The 22,749-nt window shown below is 44.2% G+C and overlaps 1 protein-coding gene across 1 annotated transcript in view; it reads left to right on the plus strand.

Moving 5' to 3' along the window:
- The window catches only part of LOC123997170 (R-spondin-2-like), a 95,490-nt gene extending 73,357 nt beyond the window's left edge, over positions 1 to 22,133 (plus strand). The window contains exon 6 of the mRNA XM_046301296.1: positions 20,892 to 22,133. Within this exon, the coding sequence (XP_046157252.1) occupies positions 20,892 to 21,007 (116 nt within the window). The 3' untranslated portion in view covers positions 21,008 to 22,133. The remainder of the gene's footprint in view (positions 1 to 20,891) is intronic.
- The last annotated feature ends 616 nt before the right edge of the window (positions 22,134 to 22,749 follow it).

Genomic DNA, 22,749 nt, shown 5'->3' on the forward strand with positions numbered 1-22,749 from the left:
ACTCTCTCTATAAATATATATATATTTCTCTCTCTACCTCTCTCTCTCTCTCTACCTCTCTCTCTTACTCTCTCTCTTTCTCTCCCTCTCTTTCACCCACTCTCTCTCTCTCTATAGATATATATATTTCTCTCTCTCTCTCTCTACCTCTCTACATCTCTCTCTCTACATCTCTCTCTCTCTACCTCTCTCTACCTCTCTCTCTTGCTCTACCTCTCTACCTCTCTCTACCTCTCTTTCTCTTTCTTTCCATCTCTCTCTCTTACTCTCCCTCTTTCTCTCTCTCTCTCTCTTGCTTTCTCTCTCTTTCTCTCTCTCTTTCGTTCTCTCTTCTCTCTCTCTCTTTCTCTTTCTCTCTCTCTTTCTCGTTCTCTTTCTCTCTCTCTTTCTCTCTCTCTTACTCTCTCTTACTCAAATTCAAGCTGCTTTATTGGCATGAAAAACATTGTGTCAATATTGCCAAAGCAACAATGTATACAATATACATTGTAACAAAATTATATATGATAGCAAATAATAATATAAAATGGTAGTAAATAGTAATACAAAAATAATAACAATAAAATGGTAACAGTCAATAGTAGAAATGTAATAAATATAAAATCAAATTATGGAAAATGAAACTATAACTAACTTATAACTAAATAACTGTCATCTTCTTCTTTATATCAGTACTACAACTACAATCATCATTACTACGACTACTACTACCATCACTAAACTGTTATGACTACCATTACCACCCATATTTGGAATGATAAACATTAATAATTATAGTCATAACAATAATAGTAATAATAAGTAAGTTACTGTTTACTATGCAGATGTTATTATTCAGTGTCCCTCAGGCTATGGCAGGAAAATACATATTTGGCTGCAAGAGGAGCCATTGCTCCTTCGCCCATGAGTATTCTTAGTTTTTCCTCTGGGTTCAATTTGTAAAAATTTGGAATATATGTAGTCATTTCTGTGAATAATGCATCTCTTTTGTGAGGAATATTTATCACAGTAAAGGAGAAAGTGCATCTCTGTCTCTACCTCCCCTGGCATGCAGTGACCACATACACGCTCCTCTTTGGGTAGCCATGTCTTTTTATGTCTGCCGGTTTCTATTGCCAATCGGTGGTCACTCAGCCTGTACTTGGTAAGGATCTGTCTCTGCTTCGTATCTCTGACAGAGTAGAGATAATCAGCCAATTCATATTCTCTGTTTAGGGTCAGATAGCAATTTAGTCGGCTTTGGGATTTTGTTTCGTTTTTCCAGTATTGTAAATATGATTCCTTTGATTGGTTCATGATTTTGCTTATTGGAATTCTTTCTTTTGAAGCAGTACTGGTGTTAGCTTGGTTGGTGAGGTCCAACACCAGCTGACTGAGAGGGCTTGTTTCTGGGCTCAGCTCTTGGGCTTGAAGTGCTTTAAATTGCAGACTCGAATTTGGACTTGAATTTAGATGTAGCCAAAATTTTAATGATCTTCTCTGTATCTTCAGTATTACTGGAAAACGGCCCAATTCTGCCCTACATGCATTAGTTGGTGTAGTTCTCTGGACTTGTAGGATTTTCCGACAGAATTATGCATGTAGGGCTTCAATTGGATGTTTGTCCCACATTTTAAAATCCAGTTTATTGAGTGGTCCCCAAACCTCACTTCCATAAAGTGCTATTGGTAGGATTACACTGTCAAATATTTTAGTCCAAATTTTAATTGGGATGTTGATTTTGAATCATTTCATTTTTATTGCATACATTGCTCTGCGGGCTTTTTCTTTGAGTGCATTCACTGCCATATTAAAGTTTCCCGATGCAGAGGTAGGTGTAATTTTTTGTGTGTTCAATTACGGTGTTGTTCAGGGTTTTTTTGGGGAAAATCATGATTTTAGTTTTTGGGAAATTTACTGCCAGGGCCCAATTATGGCAATATTGCTCCAGAATATTAATGTTTTGTTGAAGCCCTTCTTTGGTTGGTGATAGAAGTACCAAGTCATCAGCATATAGCAGGTATTTCACCTCTGTGTCAAATAGTGTGAGTCCTGGGGCTGGAGATTGGTCCAACATGTCTGCTAATTCATTGATATAAATGTTGAAAAGATTTGGACTCAAATTGCAGCCTTGTCTCACACCTCGACATTGTGAAAAAATTATGTTCTTTTGTTTTTGATTTTTATTGCACACTTGTTTTCTGTGTACATACATTTTATTAAGTCATACACCTTACCACCAAGCCCACTTTGTAGAATTTTGTAGAATAGCCCTTCGTGCCAAATCGAATCAAATGCTTTTTTAAAGTCAATAAAGCAAGCAAAGATTTTGCCCTCTTTTTTTTGGTGGACGTGTTTATTAATTAGTGTGTGTAAGGTGTATATATGGTCAGTAGTGCGATGGTTAGGAAGAAAGCCAATTTGACATTTACTTATTACATTTTCTTCCTGAAGAAAGGTTTGAATTCTTGAATTCAAAATGCTACAGAAAATCTTTCCCAAGTTACTGTTGACGCAAATTCCCCTGTAATTATTGGGGTCTGATTTGTCTCCACTTTTGTGGATAGGGGAGATGAGCCCCTGGTTCCAGACATCAGGGAAGCAGCCAGAAGTTAAAAACATTTTGAACAATTTAAGCACAGCATTTTGCAACTCAGCTGTGCTGTTTTTCAGCATTTCATTTCTGATGTTGTCTAGACCACAAGCCTTTTTTGATTTAATAGATTTGAGCTTTTCATTTAGTTCTTGTTGGGTTATTGGGTCATCTAATGGATTTTGGTTGTTTTTAATGACTGATTCAAGGATGTTCAATTTTTCTTTAATTTCTAATTGGTTCTGTTGTAAGTCTTTTTGTGGGATGTTTTTGTATAGATTATCAAAATAAGTTTTCCAAATTCCTACATCTTGTATGGCTAATTCTTGTGGCTTTGTTGTGCTTAAATTGTTCCACATGTCCCAGAACTGATTTCGGTCAATTGCGTTTTCAATTTCATCAACTGTCTTGTTGGTATAATTCCATTTCTTGCATTTCAGTGTTTGTTTCTAGTGTTTCAGAGTTTCAAAGTATTCATATCGTAGCTCTGGGTTGTTTATAGTGTTTCAGAGTTTCAAAGTATTCATATCGTAGCTCTGGGTTGTTTCTAGTGTTTCAGAGTTTCAAAGTATTCATATCGTAGCTCTGGGTTGTTTATAGTGTTTCAGAGTTTCAAAGTATTCATATCGTAGCTCTGGGTTGTTTATGTTTTTTGTTTGACATTTGTCTTAGGTGTTTTCTAATTGTTTTACATTCATTATCAAACCATTTGTCAGAAACATTTTGATTTTTGCTTCTGATGTTGCATTGCTTTGGTTTTCTCAAATTAGCTTTCGATGCTGCTTTTTGGAATATGCAGTTGATGTTTTGGGTAGCTGAATTGACACCATCTTTATTGTTTTGGTACTGTGAGTTATTGAAAAACTGAATAGAGTTCACCATTTCATTTGAGTTCAATGTTTCAATGAATCTCTCTGCACTGTTTGGAGCCCATCTGTATGATTGGTTTATGTTGTAAAGTTTATTGGGCTGTTTTTTTGAATGAATATTGCCGGTTAATTTCTTCGGAAACACGTTGATCTGACTGTGATCTGACAATGGTGTCTGTGGTCTGACAGTGAATGCACTAATGGAGGAGGGGTCAATGTCAGTAATGGCATAATCGACTACACTTGTCCCAAGAGCTGAGCAGTAAGTAAACTGACCTAAAGAGTCCCCTCTGATTCTACCATTAAGCATGTACAGGCCTCTTTACGTCTCTCCCTCTCTCTATTTATCTCCCTCCCTTTCACTATTTCTCTCCCTCTCTTTCTCCCTCTCTCTCTTTATATATATATATATCTTTCTCTCTCTCCCTCTCTCTCTCTCGCTGTCTCTCCCCTCTCTGTGTCTCTCTCTCTCTTTCTCTCTTACTCTCCCTCTTTATCTCTCTCTCTTCCTCTTTCTCTCTCTCTCTTCCTATTTCTCTCTCTCTCTTCCTATTTCTCTCTCTCTCTACCTCTCTCTCTCTCTACCTCTCTCTCTCTCTACCTCTACCTCTCTCTCTCTCTCCCCTCTCTGTGTCTCTCTCTGTCTCTCTCGCTGTATCTCCCCTCTCTGTGTCTCCCCTCTCTGTGTCTCCTCTCTCTTTCTCTCTCTCTCTTTCTCTCTCTCTCTTTCTCTCTCTCTCTCTCTCTCTACCTCTCTCTCTCTCTACCTCTCTCTCTCTCTACCTCTACCTCTCTCTCTCTACCTCTACCTCGCTCTCTCTTTCACCCTCTCTCTCTCTCCCCCCTCTCTGTGTCTCTCTCTGTGTCTCTCTCTGTCTCTCTCACTGTCTCTCCCCTCTCTGTGTCTCTCTCTTTCTCTCTCTCTTCCTCTCTCTCTCTCTCTCTCTACCTCTCTCTCTCTACCTCTCTCTCTCTACCTCTCTCTCCCTCTACCTCTCTCTCTCTACCTCTCACTCTCTCTCTTTCACCCTCTCTCTCTCTCCCCTCTCTGTCTCTCTCTCTGTCTCTCTCACTGTCTCTCCCCTCTCTGTGTCTCTGTCTCTTTCTCTCTGTCTCTCTCACTGTCTACCTCTCTCTCTACCTCTCTATTTCTCTCCCTCTCTTTCACTATTTCTCTCCCTCTCTTTCACCATTTCTCCCTCTCTCTACCTCTCTTTCACCCTCTCTCTCTCTCCCTTCTCTGTTTCTCTCTCTGTCTCTCTCGCTGTCTCTCCCCTCTCTGTGTCTCTCTCTATCCCCTCTCTCTGTCTCTCTGTCTCTCTCTCCCCTCTCTGTGTCTCTCTCTCTCCCTCTCTTTCACCCACTCTCTCTCTATTTCTCTCTCTTTCACTCTCTCTCTACCTCTCTCTCTCTACCTCTCTCTCTCTACCTCTCTCTCTCTACCTCTCTCTCTCTACCTCTCTCTCTCTACCTCTCTCTCTTTCACCCTCTCTCTCTTTCTATTTCTCTCTCTCCCTCTCTCTACCTCTCTTTCACCCCCTCTCTCTGTGTCTCTCTCTCTGTCTCTCTCGCTGTCTCTCTCTTTCTCTCTTACTCTCTCTCTACCTCTCTATTTCTCTCCCTCTCTCTACCTCTCTATTTCTCTCCCTCTTCACTATTTCTCTCCCTCTCTTTCACCATTTCTCCCTCTCTCTACCTCTCTTTCACCCTCTCTCTCTCCCTTCTCTGTGTCTCTCTCTCTGTCTCTCTGTCTCCTAACCTCCAAGTGATGGGTTATTTCATTTTAATAGTATTAGATGTTGTGTAAACAACTTAAAATGTTTAAGCTCTAAAAAGCCCACTTGATCTTTCTGTAATCCCTGGTTTTTGGATTTAGACTGAGTAGTAAGGTCTTACACAAACACGCCATTGAAACTCATTGCCTAATTTTCTACTGCTCGGCAAGTCCGCTTTCAGATTCACAGGCGGCTCCAAAGTCACTAGTTGTCAGTCACAAGCGTGCCATTTGTGGAACTCTTGTTTGCGTTTTGTCTGTGGAAATAGGCAAAATAAATATTAGTCAGCCCAGAGTGGATCATTTCTAGCCACACAAAGACGGGAGAGATGCGATGAGCAAGACTCCCAGGCACCATGGCGACAGGGTGGAGGGAGCGAGTGTAAGGCAGACTGTTAGAGAAAGAGAGACCCCATAATGATTATCTATGGTCATTGGATTAGGTACCTGTGCTGGAAGCGGAGAGGAGCAGAAGTAGTGGGCCAGTGTGGTGGGGGATAATGATCTCCCCTGTGTGTAAGAGGAGAAACCTTCTCTGCTGTAGAGCTCATCTGAGGCCAAGCCCTCCATCGCACTATCAATCAATCATACACTTAGCTAAACTTTTCAGAACAGGCCCGAGCACTTGCCTTGCCTTGCCTTAGCCAGGCAGCAAATGCTTCTTGTTGGAAAACCATGTGTGTGTGTCCGTGTCTATACAAGTGTGCAATGCATACTGTATGTGTACTGTACATTTTTTTACCCCCGTAGAGAAATCATCACGGCCTATGAAAAAAGTTGTAAGTATTGGTAACTTCTAACTTGTTATACAGTATTAGTATTTCAGTATTAGTAGTATTTAAATATTTCAGGGTCCATATAAAGTAACATGGCTAGATGAAAGCTAGAAGGCCTGTGAGGTCTTTGTCAGCTGACAGAGAGTGATAGGCAGCAGCTTGGTGCTCAGCAGCCACCTCAGTGTGTCCACAGGTTCTGTCTAACCCGGTGTGGTTGTGAAGTAAACACACAGGGCTGTGGACCAGGTTCCGTCTAACTCTTAGTCTGGGTCTTATAGATTTTGTCTACCCCAGTGTGGTTCTGCAGTGTGGTTCTGTAGGGAACACACAGCTCTGTGGACCTCCTGGCCGTCTCCGTCTGGGAACCATGTGTGGCGGTCGGTTTGGTCCTCCTGTAAAACGATGCACTGAGAAGTGTGACTGCCCCAAATCCGTTTTGGGAGGAAGCGCGGCCGCATGTCTGTAACACACACCGTCCGTGACACCAACAAGCTCAAGCTAGGATTCGCTCAGTTTGTGTGTGTGTGTGTGTGTGTGAATCAAATCAAATTTTTATTTGTCACATGACAGAATACAACAGGTGTAAGCCATACAGTGAAACGCTTACATGCAAGTTCTTCCTTACAAGCTCTAGTGTGTGTGCGTATCTGTGTACTGTGTCACACATAATTTGCCTGTTTAAGGTCAGAAAGCCAAGAGATGTAGGTACTAGTAAAGGCTATCCGCTGATCGCATCTGACTCTGGCAGGTATTTGCTGGTTTGGAAAACCAATATCTCCCAACTAATTTCTGGATGTTTGTGTGCCTGTCAGACATACTCCGCTCCCTCTCCTGCTGCCATCATCACGCCAGTTTGCGGAACACAGGCTGACAGACTTTTACTGGAGAGCTAACTCCTCTCTTACGGAGTGCGCTCCTTTTCCCCCACAGAGAAGTTCATGGGACAGGCCTCGTCCAAACCAAACAGCAAGTGCTTTGCCTCTGCCACCACACTCAACCAAACCTCTTAAATGCTCTCAGGAAAGAAAAATAATGATTTGTAGATGATGATTCCTGAGTCCTGATGATTCCGTGGCAGATCCGGAAAGGGGCCGATGATTAACAGGGGAACTCCGGCCCGGGTAATATCCCGGAGAATCCAGATAAATGTATTTCCCGCCAGCGGGAGTGGGCCGCCAAGTGCTTTCCCAGGACAGACAGAGAGCTCTAATTGGCTGCTGGCCTGTCAGAGTGATTATGCGCGCCCCCACGCGGCATCCTGTTGTGACTGCGAGAGCCGTGGCCTAAATCTTCATTTAATTAGTCCGCTCGGCACGGCCGCCACCGTAGCTACGAAGTGGGACCTTCAGGAGTGTGCCGCGCCCTTGATGCTTCCTGCCTCGCCCTCTCCTCGCGGACACAGGGCAGCTCTGTCCACCTCTGACCTCTACCAATTCACCGCTGTTCTTCAGAGCTGGGGACATGCGATGTATCTCAAATGATTCATTAAGATGATTCATTAAGACGTGATGAGTCAGGATATTCAGGGAACAGGTAGCTCTCGGTGATAATGAGGACGTCGTTGAACGTTGTGCGACATTAGTTTTACCTCTGAGCTTGAGATTTGAAATATATTAGAATGGAGAGGTTAGAGAGCGTTTACTGCCGTGTTTCTGAGACTCAGACAGAGGGTCACGGGTCAGAGGGAAAGACATCAACCTGTCATTGGATTGGCCGGGACCTCTGCAGCCCTGGGCCAATGGCAGTTGTAGCCAACGCTGCGGTCGCACTCACAAATGAACACAGAGGTTCTGCTTCAGTCATCCTCAGTGCCCACCAGTCGCTGCCATAGATCATTCCTTTTCCGAAAAGCACTTATTATATTATTGTTTGCATCTCCTAACCGGATGGAAATTGATCATCCAAGCGCATGTCTGGACAGCCAATCAACACTTGATTTATACTGACGGTTCCCTAACCAAACTTTTGGGTTTATTTTTCTGCCTCTCGAGCATTTTCGCAGTGTTAAACCTTCCACAGGAGGATAAAGTCATTACCAGTAGTCTCCGGTCCTTCTCTGCCGTGGTTGCATTCCTCAAAGGAGGCTTCAGAGGAGTGAGTCTCTGATTAACTCCCCACAAAGTGCCCTGCTCCCTGACCAAAATAAATATGTCCACTGTCATTTTGTCAGCAACTGTCTTTGGAGAGCAATATTTGAAACACCCCATGATCCTTGCTGGCTTTTATATGGAGAATCCATCGTCATACCACAGGCATGAGCCATAAACATGTGGAGGCCTTTCAAAGACCAGGGGGGTGGAGGAGAAGGGAGGAGGAGGGGGTGCATTAGTGCTCACTGGGGCTCCATACTCCACAATATTGTCATCTGGTCGGTTCCAAGCAGGAAGAACAGGGGGGCTTTTTTCTCCCACTCTCTGGCCCGACAAACTAGCAGTTTTACCGAACAGCCTCTCTAGGCGCATGTAGTCACAGTACAACATGGAAATCCCAGGCATTTTTTTTTCTCCATCATATGAATTATTGCTTGATTTTCTGCCATAAGGTCGATAACATTTAGGGTTCGTGTTAAGATGAAATCTGATACGTTATATGATGAAACATCCATGGCACAACGGACTATTCGTGGGTTTAATCAAGATTTGTATGTCACGAAGTAGCCCAACCAAGTGTCTGATTGTTTGTCCGTTTGTGACAGTGTGTATGTAAGCAAGTATGTGTGTCTGTCCATGACAGTGTGCATAGAGCATTGGAACACTGTTCAGGAAAGCCTCCCTGTCTGAGGTTCTGGCTGGGAGGAAATTAGGCGGCATATGCCCAAACAGCGACAGCCCCATCAAAAACAGACGTACACAAACAAACAAAGTGGCAGCACACTGGAGGGGGAGCAGAGCAGAAGGAAAACGTTTCAAGTGCCCATCAACATGCTTCACAAGTGGGAGAAATGTACTGTCACAGTGTGATATTGTCCATGACATCGTTAGGGCTGTAAAGCCAGGTTCTCTGCTGAGGGTTCATTGGAGGTTTTAGGGCATTTGGTGGTTTGTCAGTGGTTTCTGTATCTAGAGCTGAGATCTGAGGCAGTCTTCGGTGCTTCAACAGACTCTCATTGAGTTGATGAGTTCAAATGTTGCCCCTGTGAGGGCCCTAAAGGCCCCAGCGTGGCCCCTGCCCGGGTTGCATCTCTGCCTGCCAGACCTCTGGCTCTCTGACTGTGGCCCGCACATGCTTTAATTGCCACATACAGACCACACATAGCATACCAACACACACACACACACACACACACACACACACACACACACACACACACACACACACACACACACACACACACACACACACACACACACACACACACACACACACACACACACACACACACACACACACGTATTAACAAACACACATAGACACACACACGCACACACACACTTGCCTACGTACAGAAAAGGACATACAGTGGGGCAAAAAAATATTTACTCAGCCACCAATTGTGCAAGTTCTCCCACTTAAAAAGATGAGAGGCCTATAATTTTCATCATAGGTACACTTCAACTATGACAGACAAAATGAGAAGAAAAAAATCCAGAAAATCACATTGTAGGATTTTCTATTAATTTATTTGCAAATTATGGTGGAAAATAAGTATTTGGTCAATAACAAAAGTTTATCTCAATACTTTGTTATATACCCTTTGTTGGCAATGACAGAGGTCAAACTATTTCTGTAAGTCTTCACAAGGCTTTCACACACTGTTGCTCGTATTTTGGCCCATTCCTCCATGCAGATCTCCTCTAGAGCAGTGACGTTTTGGGGCTGTTGCTGGGCAACACGGACTTTCAACTCCCTCCAAAGATTTTCTATGGAGTTGAGATCTGGAGACTGGCTAGGCCACTCCAGGACCTTGAAATGCTTCTTACGAAGCCACTCTTTTGTTGCCCGGGTGGTGTGTTTGGGATCATTGTCATGCTGAAACACCCAGCCACGTTTCATCTTCAATGCCCTTGCTGATGGAAGGACACGTCTGGCACTGCAGGATTTGAGTCCCTGGCGGCGTAGTGTGTTAACGATGGGAGGCTTTGTTACTTTGGTCTCAGCTCTCTGCAGGTCATTCACTAGGTCCCCCCATGTGGTTCTGGGATTTTTTCTTGTGATCATTTTGACCCCACGGGGTGAGATCTTGCGTGGAGCCCCAGATCGAGTGAGATTATCAGTGGTCTTGTATGTCTTCCATTTCCTAATAATTGCTCCCACAGTTGATTTCTTCAAACCAAGCTGCTTACCTATTGCAGATTCAGTCTTCCCAGCCGGGTGCAGGTCTACAATTTTTTTTCTGGTGTCTTTTGACAGCTCTTTGTTCTTGGCCATAGTGGAGTTTGGAGTGTGACTGTTTGAGGTTGTGTACAGGTGTCTTTTATACTGATAACAAGTTCAAACAGGTGCCATTAATACAGGTAACGAGTGGAGGACAGAGGAGCCTCTTAAAGAAGACGTTACAGGTCTGTGAGAGCCAGAAATCTTGCTTGTTTGTAGGTGACCAAATACTTATTTACCACCATAATTTCCAAATAAATTCATAAAAAATCCTACAATGTGATTTTCTGGATTTTTTTTCTCATTTTGTCTGTACCTATGATGAAAATTACAGGCCTCTCTCATATTTTTTATGTGGGAGAACTTGCCCAATTGGTGGCTGACTAAATACTTTTTTGCCCCACTGTAGTGTAGCTTATGTTTATCTCCTCAACTCTACCCTTGTCTTCTCTCTCTTTCTCTCTTTCTTTCTCTCTCTTACTCTCTTTCTTTCTCTCTCTTACTCAAACATGCAAGCACCATATGACAATGACAATCGGACTGACAGAGAATGTGCAGTGCACACAACACAGGAGAACATTTTAGCGTGGTGGTAGTGGTGCACATTTTCGAGGGGAATATCGGCGTGCCCGCGTCCGCCCCCTTGAGTGTGCTGGCTGTAAGGAGAATGGAAGGTTGCCGGCTAGGAACATCTGGTGCACAGTTGCACCGGCTCAGCCACCAGAAGCCCCTCTACCCCCCCTCCCACTCTCTCCCCTCTCTCTTTCTCTTACTCCCCCTTTCTCTCTTCCCCCTCTCCTTCTCTCCATCCATCTCTGGCAGGCCTGGTCTTTATAGAGACATCACAGCTTTTAATTAGAGCCTGATGATTCACAGAGAGAGGCTGCGGCTTTTGACCCACTCATGTCCAGGAGCTTGGACCCAGGGAACAGACACACAGACACAACAAAGCAACAAGTACAGGCCTGCCAGCTGTGTGTGTGTGTGTGTGTTTGTTCGTTCGTTCGCTTTTGTGTTTTTCGTGAGTGCGTGCGTGTGTGTGTCAGTGTTTGTGAATACAGACAAATACAGGGAAGGAGAAGCAGAGCACTTAAGTAGAGGCCTGCTCATAAAGGTTGTACTCAACTCAACACACCAAAGCAATAGTCCATGGGCTCTGAGGAGACGGTAACCGTTTGGGCTGTCTGTAACTGTAATACGTGTTTTATTACACGTCTGAGGTGAGGGGATGGCTGTCATTTACAGGCTCCTAACCAATTGTGCTATTTTGTGTGTTATTTTGTACATAATGTTTCTGCCACCGTGTCTTTTGACCAATGTTTATTTTTTTACCAGTACCCCCTGTATATAGCCTCGTTATTGTTATTTCATTGAGTTACTTTTTTTACTTTAGTTTATTTAGTCAATATTTTCTGAACTCTTATTTTTCTTAAAACTGGATTGCTGGTTAAGGGCTTGTATGTAAGCATTTCACGGTAAAGTCTACTACACCTGTTGTACTCGGTGCATGTGACAAATAACATTTAATTAGATTTGAAATGTGATTGTGGATATAGAAAAGGGAAGAACTTGAGAAACCATAGATTCTTCCATGGCTCATCCAACCTCTCAGACTTCTATGTGAATTACTCAAAAGGGAGTTTGACCAATCCCAGGTGCCTATCGTCAATGTTTTAAATCCCCTGTAAAGTGCACCTAGTTTGCTTCGTTGGTGGCAGGCTTTGGGATCATAACCCCACCCCAATAGGCCTTGAGGCTGGGTATTGCGGTTGAATGGGATCACGAGTCACTCTATGAGCATCATACAAATCTCCCTACCGTCATACCTCTTTGGAAGGATGTTGGTGCCTGAAATACACAACTCTCTCTCTCTTATTCGAGGTGAGACCCTGAAACGGACATCGAAATGGACATTTCGCTGTAATCGAAGGAGGCCAAAGAACCAACCCACCAAATGTTTTCCCTATGTTTTCCCTGTGTTTGAGTGAGTGCAGGGGTATTGGGAGTATTATTGACAGACAGGGAGATGGCTGGTGCCTGGGTAGGAGAGGAGAAGAGACTACAACAGCAGCCTATAGCTGGATGATACAGGATCTGTAAGATCTGTCCGCTTCAGTCAGCTGTCTGCTTGACTGGCGCTTGACAGGCTTCTGATGGAGCTCAGGCCTTAGTGAGGATCAGGGACTACTGAGAACTGACTGCTCTGGGTCTCGAATGAAAACATACACACACAACAGGAGCTCCGCTAGGACATCAAACAGACTGACTTCTCGGCTCAAATTAGACTCTGTCTAGTCGAAAATACAACATTTTACAAAATGGTTTGCAGTGTTTTCAGTCTTTGTAAGTGCATCGTCGAAGGAAATGGGGTGAAAACCGTCCAGACTTATGCAAAACACAAAAACAAAGTTATATCCTGGAGTCCCTTGTCATTCGCTATAGCACGGGGATTGTGCTGTGATCCCCACAGCCCCTCTCTCTGGTTTAGCATCTAAGCCCGTCTGACTTAGCATGGCTCCTTCGTTAGGGCCTAGTTCCTCTTTACGGGACAGTTGTGCTCTGTGTCCAGACACTGAGGGGAGGGGGGATTTCCTCCCCTCTGTTTTCCCAGAGGAGAAGGGGATGAAGGGACATGGTGGAGAAATTAGGTATAAAGCAGTGAATCATGCTGGACAATTTCCTCTTAGACCCCCCCCCCCCCCAAGGCCCCAGGGGGAAGTTGTGGTGTGTGTGTATGCATGTAGGTGGGGGGGGGGACCAGAGGGGCTGTTGTAGGCCAGGGAGCCAGGGAGAGGAGAGCACACACACATGCCCCAGACAGCAGACAGACAGGCTGTGTGTGGCAGACTCTGGGTCGCCCGTTATGCCCCCTTGGCGTCCTCACAATGCAGACATGATGTTCTTTATGGATGTATGATGCACTGTTGACACAGCCTTGTTATTTCAGTGTATGTGAGCCCCTCTGTCTGGAAGAGGATACACTCCATCGTGTGTGGGTGCGTGCGTGCATGTGTGTGTGTGTGTGTGTGTGTGTGTGTGTGTGTGTGTGTGTGTGTGTGTGTGTGTGTGTGTGTGTGTGTGTGTGTGTGTGTGTGTGTGTGTGTGTGTGTGTGTGTGTGTGTGCACCCTAATGCATACATACTCAGCGGGGCTCATGATAGTGTGAGTACAGTATATATTACACAATTTATGTGTGTGCACGTGTTAGGAAGGTTCTTCCAGACGGCACCGTGAGCATTAGCAGAAGAACCCTCCTCCTTGTGGCCCCACAAAAGGCTCCAGAGATCCAGAGAACCTCCCTCCACCCAGAACATGTATTGCCTGCCCCCTACCTGCTCTGCTCCCCACCTTGGGCCCCCGACCCCCGACCGAGGCCCACTCAACACACCCCAACAGGAAATGCATCTTCACCATCCTGAAATGAAAAACAAAGGTTCCATCCAGTAGTTTTGTTTAATCCTTAGTGTGAGGAGGTCGCCTCCATGGCAGGACTACGTGTGTTTTGTCTCTCGGTGCTAGCGAGCTTTTGAAAGTGTACAGTTAGACTGGGTAGGTGGGGTTTTACGAAGGGACAGAATTGGGGTGCTCTGGAGTGGGAGTTCTTCACTCTCCTCAGTTAAAAGGTGCCAAGGCTGGTTTTAAAAGGCAAAGGCAGAGTGTGTAAAAGTGCACTGCCAAGTCCTGTTTTTATTGGCTTTTACTGCTTAATTGCATGGCGTAAGATAATGAGTCGCAGAGGCAATCGACTCCAAACAAAGGGAGAGTCAAGAATGCGACCAAGTCAGCACCATGTATCCCTGTTTAAAATGGTTCATTTCACGAGGGAATTACCCGGCACCTATCAATTGATATGTAATCTGTGCGATGGAATGAAGATCAATGATTCTGTTTCTACCCCCCCCCCAAGCACATTTCTAAGGAATGCAGGAAATATTGACATAAAATTGATTCAATGAAATGAATGAGTGAGATCAAATGATTTGATCTGATGATGGAAGACTCCCTACAATGGAAGCATGAGAATGAGAGCCCCACCCTCTCCTCTGCTATGTGACTGAAGTGGAACGTAAATTGACATCTGCCCTATTATTCCAGCCAGGATGATAAATGTGTAATATTCCACCCACTTGAATGTTTAATTGGACCCCCGGTCTCCTTTTCCACCACCCCCTGGTTTGCTGCAGCTATCCACAGCTTGCTAACACTCACACACACACACACACACACGCTCGCACCAGCACACGCACCAGCAGAGCCACACACATACACGCACACACACACACACACACACACACACACACAGGTACGCAAGCAAGCATGTACACAGGCGCACACGCACGCTCAACCACTGACACACACACATAACTACAAAGCTTTTTATTTTGCTCGTCAGAAATGAAACCCAACATTACGCCATTCGTTGAAGTTAACTAAAGCTAATTATTCCTCCTTTTCTGATGGTTCCGCGAGGTAGCAGCTCCATGTATTTAGGCCCAGATGTGTTTGTGTGAGTCAGTCGGGGTAATAGCAGACGGTAGATGGTGTTGTGCAGCTCTTTTTTTGAGTTTCAGGTGTCCCAGACACAGCGGCCTAGTCATCACGCCTGCGCTCTGCGTGGCCCTCTGACTTCGCCGTAGTGACACCATCCGTAAAGTAGAGCCAGAGTTGGTGGGCAAGTGCCAATTTAACCCGGAGTGGGGTACCATTCAGGGGAGCAGAGTTGCGAGTGACTCTGCAGAGGTTTGTTTTGATTTCCAAAGTTGGGGCCGGGTCTACTGGCTTGCCTATGTTAAGGTTGTTAGCGATGTGGTGGTGGCGGTTAGCCACATATTGACCAAATATTTACCGGTAGCCCTCTCATTTGCAAAGTCTCAGTATGCATACTCAGTGTTGACAGATCAGAAACTGACTGAGCGTTGACTGAAAGTTCGCTGAATGGTTTCATCGTCAGACAGTGCCCTTCCCTCAACACTGGACCATTCCTGGATACCGGACCCTTCCCTCAACACTGGACCATTCCTGGATACCGGACCCTTCCCTCAACACTGGACCAGCCCTGGATACCGGACCCTTCCTGTATAGCGATCCTGGGTTAACATTCCGTTGTCTTTGTCACAGTCATTCAGCAGCTCGGCGGAGGAAAAAGAATCCAACTCCATATTACCCACCGGGCAGATTAATCACGGTGTCAGTCATGCATTATTTGCCGGGGCTTCTCCTTGCTCAAGACGCTAATCTCCAAGTTGGGTTTTCGATTGGACTTATTGTCAGCGAAATGGAGCTTCAAAAGGCGGGACCGGTGGACTAACCTGCTGCTTAATCTCCCGACAGAGCCTCTGTCGCATAGATGAGAAAATAATGACCCACCTAATCCCAACATTAGCTTTTTAAATCGGAATGCAGATGTTTTCAATCATCCCTGCTAAGCAGGATGGGTGATTGTAAGCAGAGCACTGGGGGAAAGAGAATGAGAATGAGAAAGAAGAGAGAGAGAAGAGAAAGTACGATTCAGAGTAATCTTGTTAGGCTAAATGACGCTGTGCAGATAGGCTCTTGTCATCCGGTTGGCAAGATGGACTTGTTCTCATAAAAGATTGTCCTCTGGAGAAAGAGGGTGTTTCTTCTTTCTCTTTTTCGCCGGGCACATCTATCTTTCCCAATTCCCAACTGTTTCCCCGTTTTTTCCAAATGTCCCTCCGTCTTTGTCTCTCTCCCTCTCGCCCCTCTCTCGCCCTCTTTCCTACCACTCTCTCTCTCATACACTGTCACTCAAAAGCCCCTGCTACATTTCTTCCTTTTCTTCATTATCCTCCTCCTCCTCTTCTCTATTACTCACTCTCTCTAAACTCCCTGTCACTTTTAGATCATATCTTTTCATGTGAACATCTGCAGACCTTGGCTCACCACATGTCCTTAACCATTTTACATACCCACATACACACACTGTCCATGGAGTGTATCTTCTTCCGGACAGAAGAGCTCGTCAGTGTGAGTGAGAGGAGTTGGCTACAGATACATTTATAATGCCGTGAAGGGGAACGTATGTGTGAGGAGGCCTTTAATGGCTGCTAATCCAATTTCTGCCACTGAAATCAAATCTCGCTGGCGCCAGTAGACCCCTCCTTCCCTCACAAATAATGGCGTTCGATTTGGCATGTATATGAAGCAAAGTTCCAGCTTTTCCGTACTAAATCCACCAGAATCTTCTTCGGAATTGTTTTGATCCTCAACCCCCTTCTCCTAAGAAACATATTAATTGATGGTCTCGGGATGATGGCCTGCGTTTACTGGCGGGATGAGGTAACAAAAGGAGCGGAGAGGGTTCACTTCAAGAAGAGGAACACATTTACCGTTCGTCTTAATGCCTTCTCGAGGTTGGTGCCATCGATTTCCTCCAACCACAAGCGGAGCAGATAAGATTAGGCCTTCGATTGGTGCACTGCCTGCTGGAGCCCGAGCTCTGGGAGGATGAAGTCACTTGGCCGTGCTGCCAGACAGTCAGTACACACACACACACACAGACACACACACACAGACACACACACACACACACACACACACACACACACACACACACACACACACACACACACACACACACACACACACACACACACACACACACACACACACACACACACACACACACACACACACACACACACACACACACACACACAGTGGTCATGGCCTCAGCGATTACAGATTTGCATGCAGGTACACACTCCCACAGTGGCAGCCACCAGGTCTATATTTCAAAATAATCATCCCTTTTCTTTTCTCTCTCGATCGAGGTCTGTTTTTGTCAATGTCCTCATTGAACTGAGCCCATTCTTGGCAGCGTGAAGAACAGAACATTAACCTAATGATGGAAAAACAGAACGTTATTTATTACATAATTCAAACACTCACTCATCGTAAGGAATACATTTTCTCTGGTTTATTCGGTTCTCAAAAACAAAAATATTGGATTTGGAGATCGGTGAAGGGAGTTTTGGCTCCGTCCTTCTCCCCTGTGTAAAATGCTATTCAATTAGACAAGTTGAATGGACCGCAACTCAGAGTCCCATGGGCATATCTCCTGAGGGAGAGCATAGTGTTATTGTTACTATACAACAGGCCTACATAACTGCTTTCCTGTTGGGTATCTGGCTATGTCTCAACCACCATCAGAGATAGAAAGAGAGAGATGTGAATGAGAGAGAGAGAGAGAGAGAGAGAATGAAAGAGAGATGTGAAAGAGAAATTGTAAGTGATGGATCTCAACCGGACTTGTCCTGGAATGTCAGGGTGGAACTCCCACCCCAGTGCATGTAGGGAAGTCTAATCTGCCTCTCCCAGGTGCTTTGGCAGCTGATAAGATTGTATATGACATTAGAGGGTCCACGACACATTTGTCAAAGACTTTGCGCTGATATGGAAGAGCGTACACACCCAGGCACACATGTACATAGCCTAGTCTTAAACAAACACACAGATACAATGCAGGCTTGGAGGGCACTCCAGAGCTTTCTTCCGGTAGCAAGAACTTTACCAGAACCAGACCTGGCTCATGCAGTGAGACCAAGGCTTACTTACACACAGGCACAAATACTAATGTACACACACACACTATGTCTATAATACACACACAGTGATAATGGTGGGGTCATCCTCTGCCACCACAACAAGCTTCTGCTTTTGATTCAAAACTACAAAACATTTTGTATTGCTTATAATGTTTTGTTTATTAAATTTACTCTATGAACCCGTCCACATACAAAGCTTTTAGATGGCAGATTTTATCTAAAAAAAAAACATTATACAATTAAGGATTGCAGAAGTGATGCGAAATGTGGCCAAAACTGAAAAGAAAATGGGGAAAAAATAGTAAAAGTATTTTCTGAAATGAAAGCCATTCTTCAATTCTGGCAGTAAGTTTAAATTCTGGGTCAGTGTGGGGTAAAACAAAAATAGCTCAAATTATTTGAAGATTTCTGTTCCTTCCAAGACAAATGATCTGTACTCGCTCTAAGATTTATGAATTTGTTCCTTGTTTGGAAAGTAATTGAGTTCACTTCTTAATCATTTATTTCCTGGTAAATAAAAAATAAATAATTCTAAGAACTCTGGCTTGCATAATCATCTTAAGTGTTTCCATTGGTTGTAAATATACCATCATAAAAGCGTTGTGTATTCACCCAGTGTTATATCCTGGTAAATGCTACATGTGAAAGAGACAGACCCTGATATGATGTGCCATCTCATAAGCCTTATATCAGATGCAGAGGGGGGAAGATCTATGTTCTCTTGGTATTGGTTGCCCTCTAGCTGTCAGCCTAGAGAACTCTGATTATGAAATAGAACTCAGCGTAGTCCATGCTTTCATGGACACAGGTCAAACAGAGACAGAAATGTTCATCAGCTCACTTGGACAGTTCTGGTGACATTCCGGGACGTTTTGGTTTTTACAGTTCACATTGTCCTGGAATAAATGAGATTAGATATGACGTGAGGCAGACAGACCTCAGACCTGGGACAAATACATAATATGTCACGGTAATACTTTGAGGGGTGGTCGATTTATTTAGGTATTTTGGGACTCTTCCTTCTTTTTTTAAATCCATTGGTTACATTGTACTGGGGCAAACCAAATGAGGCACAGCTCAAGCTTTTGTAAGTGTTTACTCACACAATTTACTTACGTCTTATGAGATGAGCGGTACTGTGACGTAGAATCCCGGTCTATATAATGTCATGGAGATGTGCAATCCCTTGTTTTTCCAAGAACCCGCTGTAGCCGTGTGTGTGCGTGGTATAAGACAAGTGTCATGTAGTTCACAAACATCTTAAAGCCGTGTGGATTATATCCGTTCTGTGTTCGTGACTATCCAGGAATACTGTCGGTCTTTAAGTGAGCTCTCACACATTTATTTGCACTACACGCAGAGAGCCTAATGGTTCCATGGAATGGAACAGAGGCCTTTTCAATACAGCAATGTTTGCTTTATTGCCATCAAATGTAATTCGTCTTGAGTCGATTGTATTGAATGCTGTGTTTATGAAGCGCAGAGCAACACTGTCTCAATTGAAAAGGACCTCTTTTTAAATGGCAATTAGGAAAGGAAACGTATGGTCCGGATTGACTTGAGCGTTATGCGTGTGCACTAACAGTCGTAACCATACTGTAACTCACCCAAAGAATCGGAAGCGACATTTGCTAAACGAGCATAGCAACTTTGCTGTTAATGTTTTTCAATTGGAGGTCACGGAAAATTTAGAGCAAGATGTATGTTTTCCCCATGAGATGTGATTTTAAATCCTTTTATGGTCTGAAGAGGGGATTTTTTAAAATAAGATATTGCGTGTCGGCAACGTCATTTTTCGCCCTCGGAATGGCCGATGGTGACCACAAATAGCTAGCTAGATTGAATTGATTGCAGGAAATGGCTCTGAAATGTGGAAGTGAAATTGGTTGATATTTGTGCAACTGTAACATGACTATCGTTTAAAAGAGCGAAAACAGAACATTTTATATGTCCCCATTTCTTGGAAATATTAAAAAATATATTTTACAGTGTGGTGCTGAGATGTTCAATTGAACCAGACTTTTTTTGGGCGGCTTTAAATGGCTGGCGTTTGGCCAGGCCATATGAGAAGGTAATTAGAGGTAATTCTGCCACATATTACACACTTTAGCCTTATTTTCCTTAGTGAAATGGCATGAACAAGTGCAATAATAGGACACGGAGCCAGGTTTTGTAAACCTACCGTTGAGACACCCATTTATGTAGCATTTTTCAGTGTTTTCCCCCCTCGGCGAACCATAGCATGCCTTGTTTCTTGCTGTGCCAAATCAGGATCCAGATAGCATCTCATCATCCAAGCCTGACTCTAGTTTTTCCCCCATCAGATTTTATTTTTCTTCAGATCACTGACCCACTCAAAACCAGCAGAGCTATGCCACTGGGCAGAGGGGTTGGCAGCAGGATTGTGCCCCCACCACCACCACCCGAAGCCAACCTTCATTCAGCCTCATCACTTCTCCCTCTCTTTATTTCTCTCTCTCTCTCTCTCCTCTCTCTCTCTCTCTCTCTCTCTCTCTCTCTCTCTCTCTCTCTCTCTCTCTCTCTCTCTCTCTCTCTCTCTCTCTCTCTCTCTCTCTCTCTCTCTCTCTCTCTCTCATACACACACCTCGTTAAATTATTTGTGTCTTTTGGCAGCCAAACTGTTGCCTTTTGGTTCAGTAGCCTCTGTCATAGGGAACCATGGGTACCGAGGTACTGCCGCACACGGTTCCATTAGCACAGATTCCCAACATGCTTTGCCCACACCAATGACACCTGGGATACATTAAGATACATTAACCCTGGGTTTATGAACGAGGACCTTTCCAGTTCTGACAGAGTGTTATGCAATTTCCCCAGAGAGAGAGAGAGGTGATGGGGCTGAATAAAGGAAAATTTTGCTGCCAACATGTATATACATTAGCTGGTTATAGAGAGACACCAAAGGGATGGAATAAAGGTTTTTACTGTGTTCCTTGTTTACATTGATGCACTGCTCTTCTAATAGGCTCTCTCTTGCTTCTTGTCTTTCTGCTTCAGGAGGATCAGGGAAGCAGCGACCCAAAGAACCAAAGAAGTCCAACAAGCAGCGGCTCCGGTTCCAGGCCCAGAACCAGCATAGTGACCACCTGGCCTCCATGAGCTCCAGCCAGTAGAGGACTGAGCCCCCCCCCCCCCCCCCCCTCCCCATCCCTTGGAACCTAAACAACACAAAGCTGCTAGCTGCTGCTCCACAAACCTCCACCCCAGCACACAGTCACACTACACCATATTAATGACCCTACACATGTCTATGGTTGTAGTAAAGTACACATATGCCCTCTGTCCCTGTCTCTCTCTGTCTTCTGCTGCTTCCCTCGTACCGCAACGTAGTGTGCCGCTGACAGATCAGCTAATCAGCTCCCCCCTTTTGACCCCACTGTGACATCATAGAACTCATAGAAACACTCGTTCCTTTTGCTCACACGCCATGTACGTCTGGGGAGAACAAACCAACGAGGGGAGACCGACACCCACCGACTGACAGACGGAGGACGCGAAAGAGCCGGAGAATGAGGAATGAGATGGATGTTGATAATAGTGGTGACGGCCCAGCGATGGGGGCAATGGAAGACGCCAAGACGACGACTCTGACGGAGAGAGGAAGAGCGTGCGAAGAGAGAATGAGAGGATGATCAAGAGAAGAGGAGAGATTTGGCAGAAGGGTGACGGCTATTAAGTGACATCTTGAAATAATTGAGACTTTTCTGTATTTATTTCAAAGCAAACTCTTATTTTCCCTCATTGGAGGCGGAGTGTTCCATGTATGGTCTTTTTGTTCATTGTGTACATTTTTTGAGAGTCATGTTAAGAAATACCATGCGTAGTTGCAGTGTATTTTATTCTCAGCACAAAATGTTTACGTCCAGAACCCGCTTTAATGCTCTAACTGTATGCTGTGGATAAAGACATGTTAGTTGTTCGAACTTAGCATGGCAACAAACTTATGTGTACATAGTTGATGAGTTCATCTAATTATAAAACCTATTACTGTATTTTCGGTATTGACTCCTCCCAGCGTTCTAAATGTTTCAGAGAAAAGGATGTAATACCAAGCTACAGATTCAAAAAAGACTGAAAACGAAATAATAAACATAGCCAACACATAGCTATTACATTTATATGGTATATATTTGATTTATTTATTGATTCTATTTTGTACTTTTGTGTTCGGTGACAATTTTGTCTCGTACTGTTACTCCTCTGTGCTGAAATATGATTTGAATCCCACAATACAGATATCTTTAAAAGAGCCTCTTGTTTGTGTCTGGTCATGCGAAACAGTTTGAGTGTTGCGTCGCGTTGTCGCGTTCATGTGGTCTCATCTACTGATTTCAATGTTTCAAAAACGGCAAAAATAAAGTGCGTACTTTGTTTGACATTCCTTTAGGTTTGATATTCAGGGCTCGACAAATATATGGTCATAGGACTACATATGTGTTTGATTCAAATGTATTTCATGTGACTGTTGATGTAGCTTTTCAGTCTTACGGTTCATGAACAGCTAGGAGCGCTAGCTTTAGCTTGTCCCTCTCCCGCATTAGTATATAATTACGTCATTTGAAAAACATTTGTGATATCAATCATGCAATGTGCACTGCGTGACACAAGCTGCCTTCGAGCCAGGGAGATTCGATATGGTCAATTGACCGTGACAGCATGACGTCACTGTGAGCGGCCTGTAAGCCATCTTGACTTGACGTGTCCTCACGGATGGTGCAATGCCACATTGTGATGTCACCACCGTATCATTCCTTTCCACCCTCATTATCTTACACATGATTTGGCAATAGAACTGCCTACTGTGCTTCCTTCACACACACACACACACTCACTTACCCCCTCTTTATTTGAGCAC

This window comes from Oncorhynchus gorbuscha, linkage group LG15, assembly GCF_021184085.1.
Source record: "Oncorhynchus gorbuscha isolate QuinsamMale2020 ecotype Even-year linkage group LG15, OgorEven_v1.0, whole genome shotgun sequence".
Classification (NCBI taxonomy): Eukaryota; Metazoa; Chordata; class Actinopteri; order Salmoniformes; family Salmonidae; genus Oncorhynchus; species Oncorhynchus gorbuscha.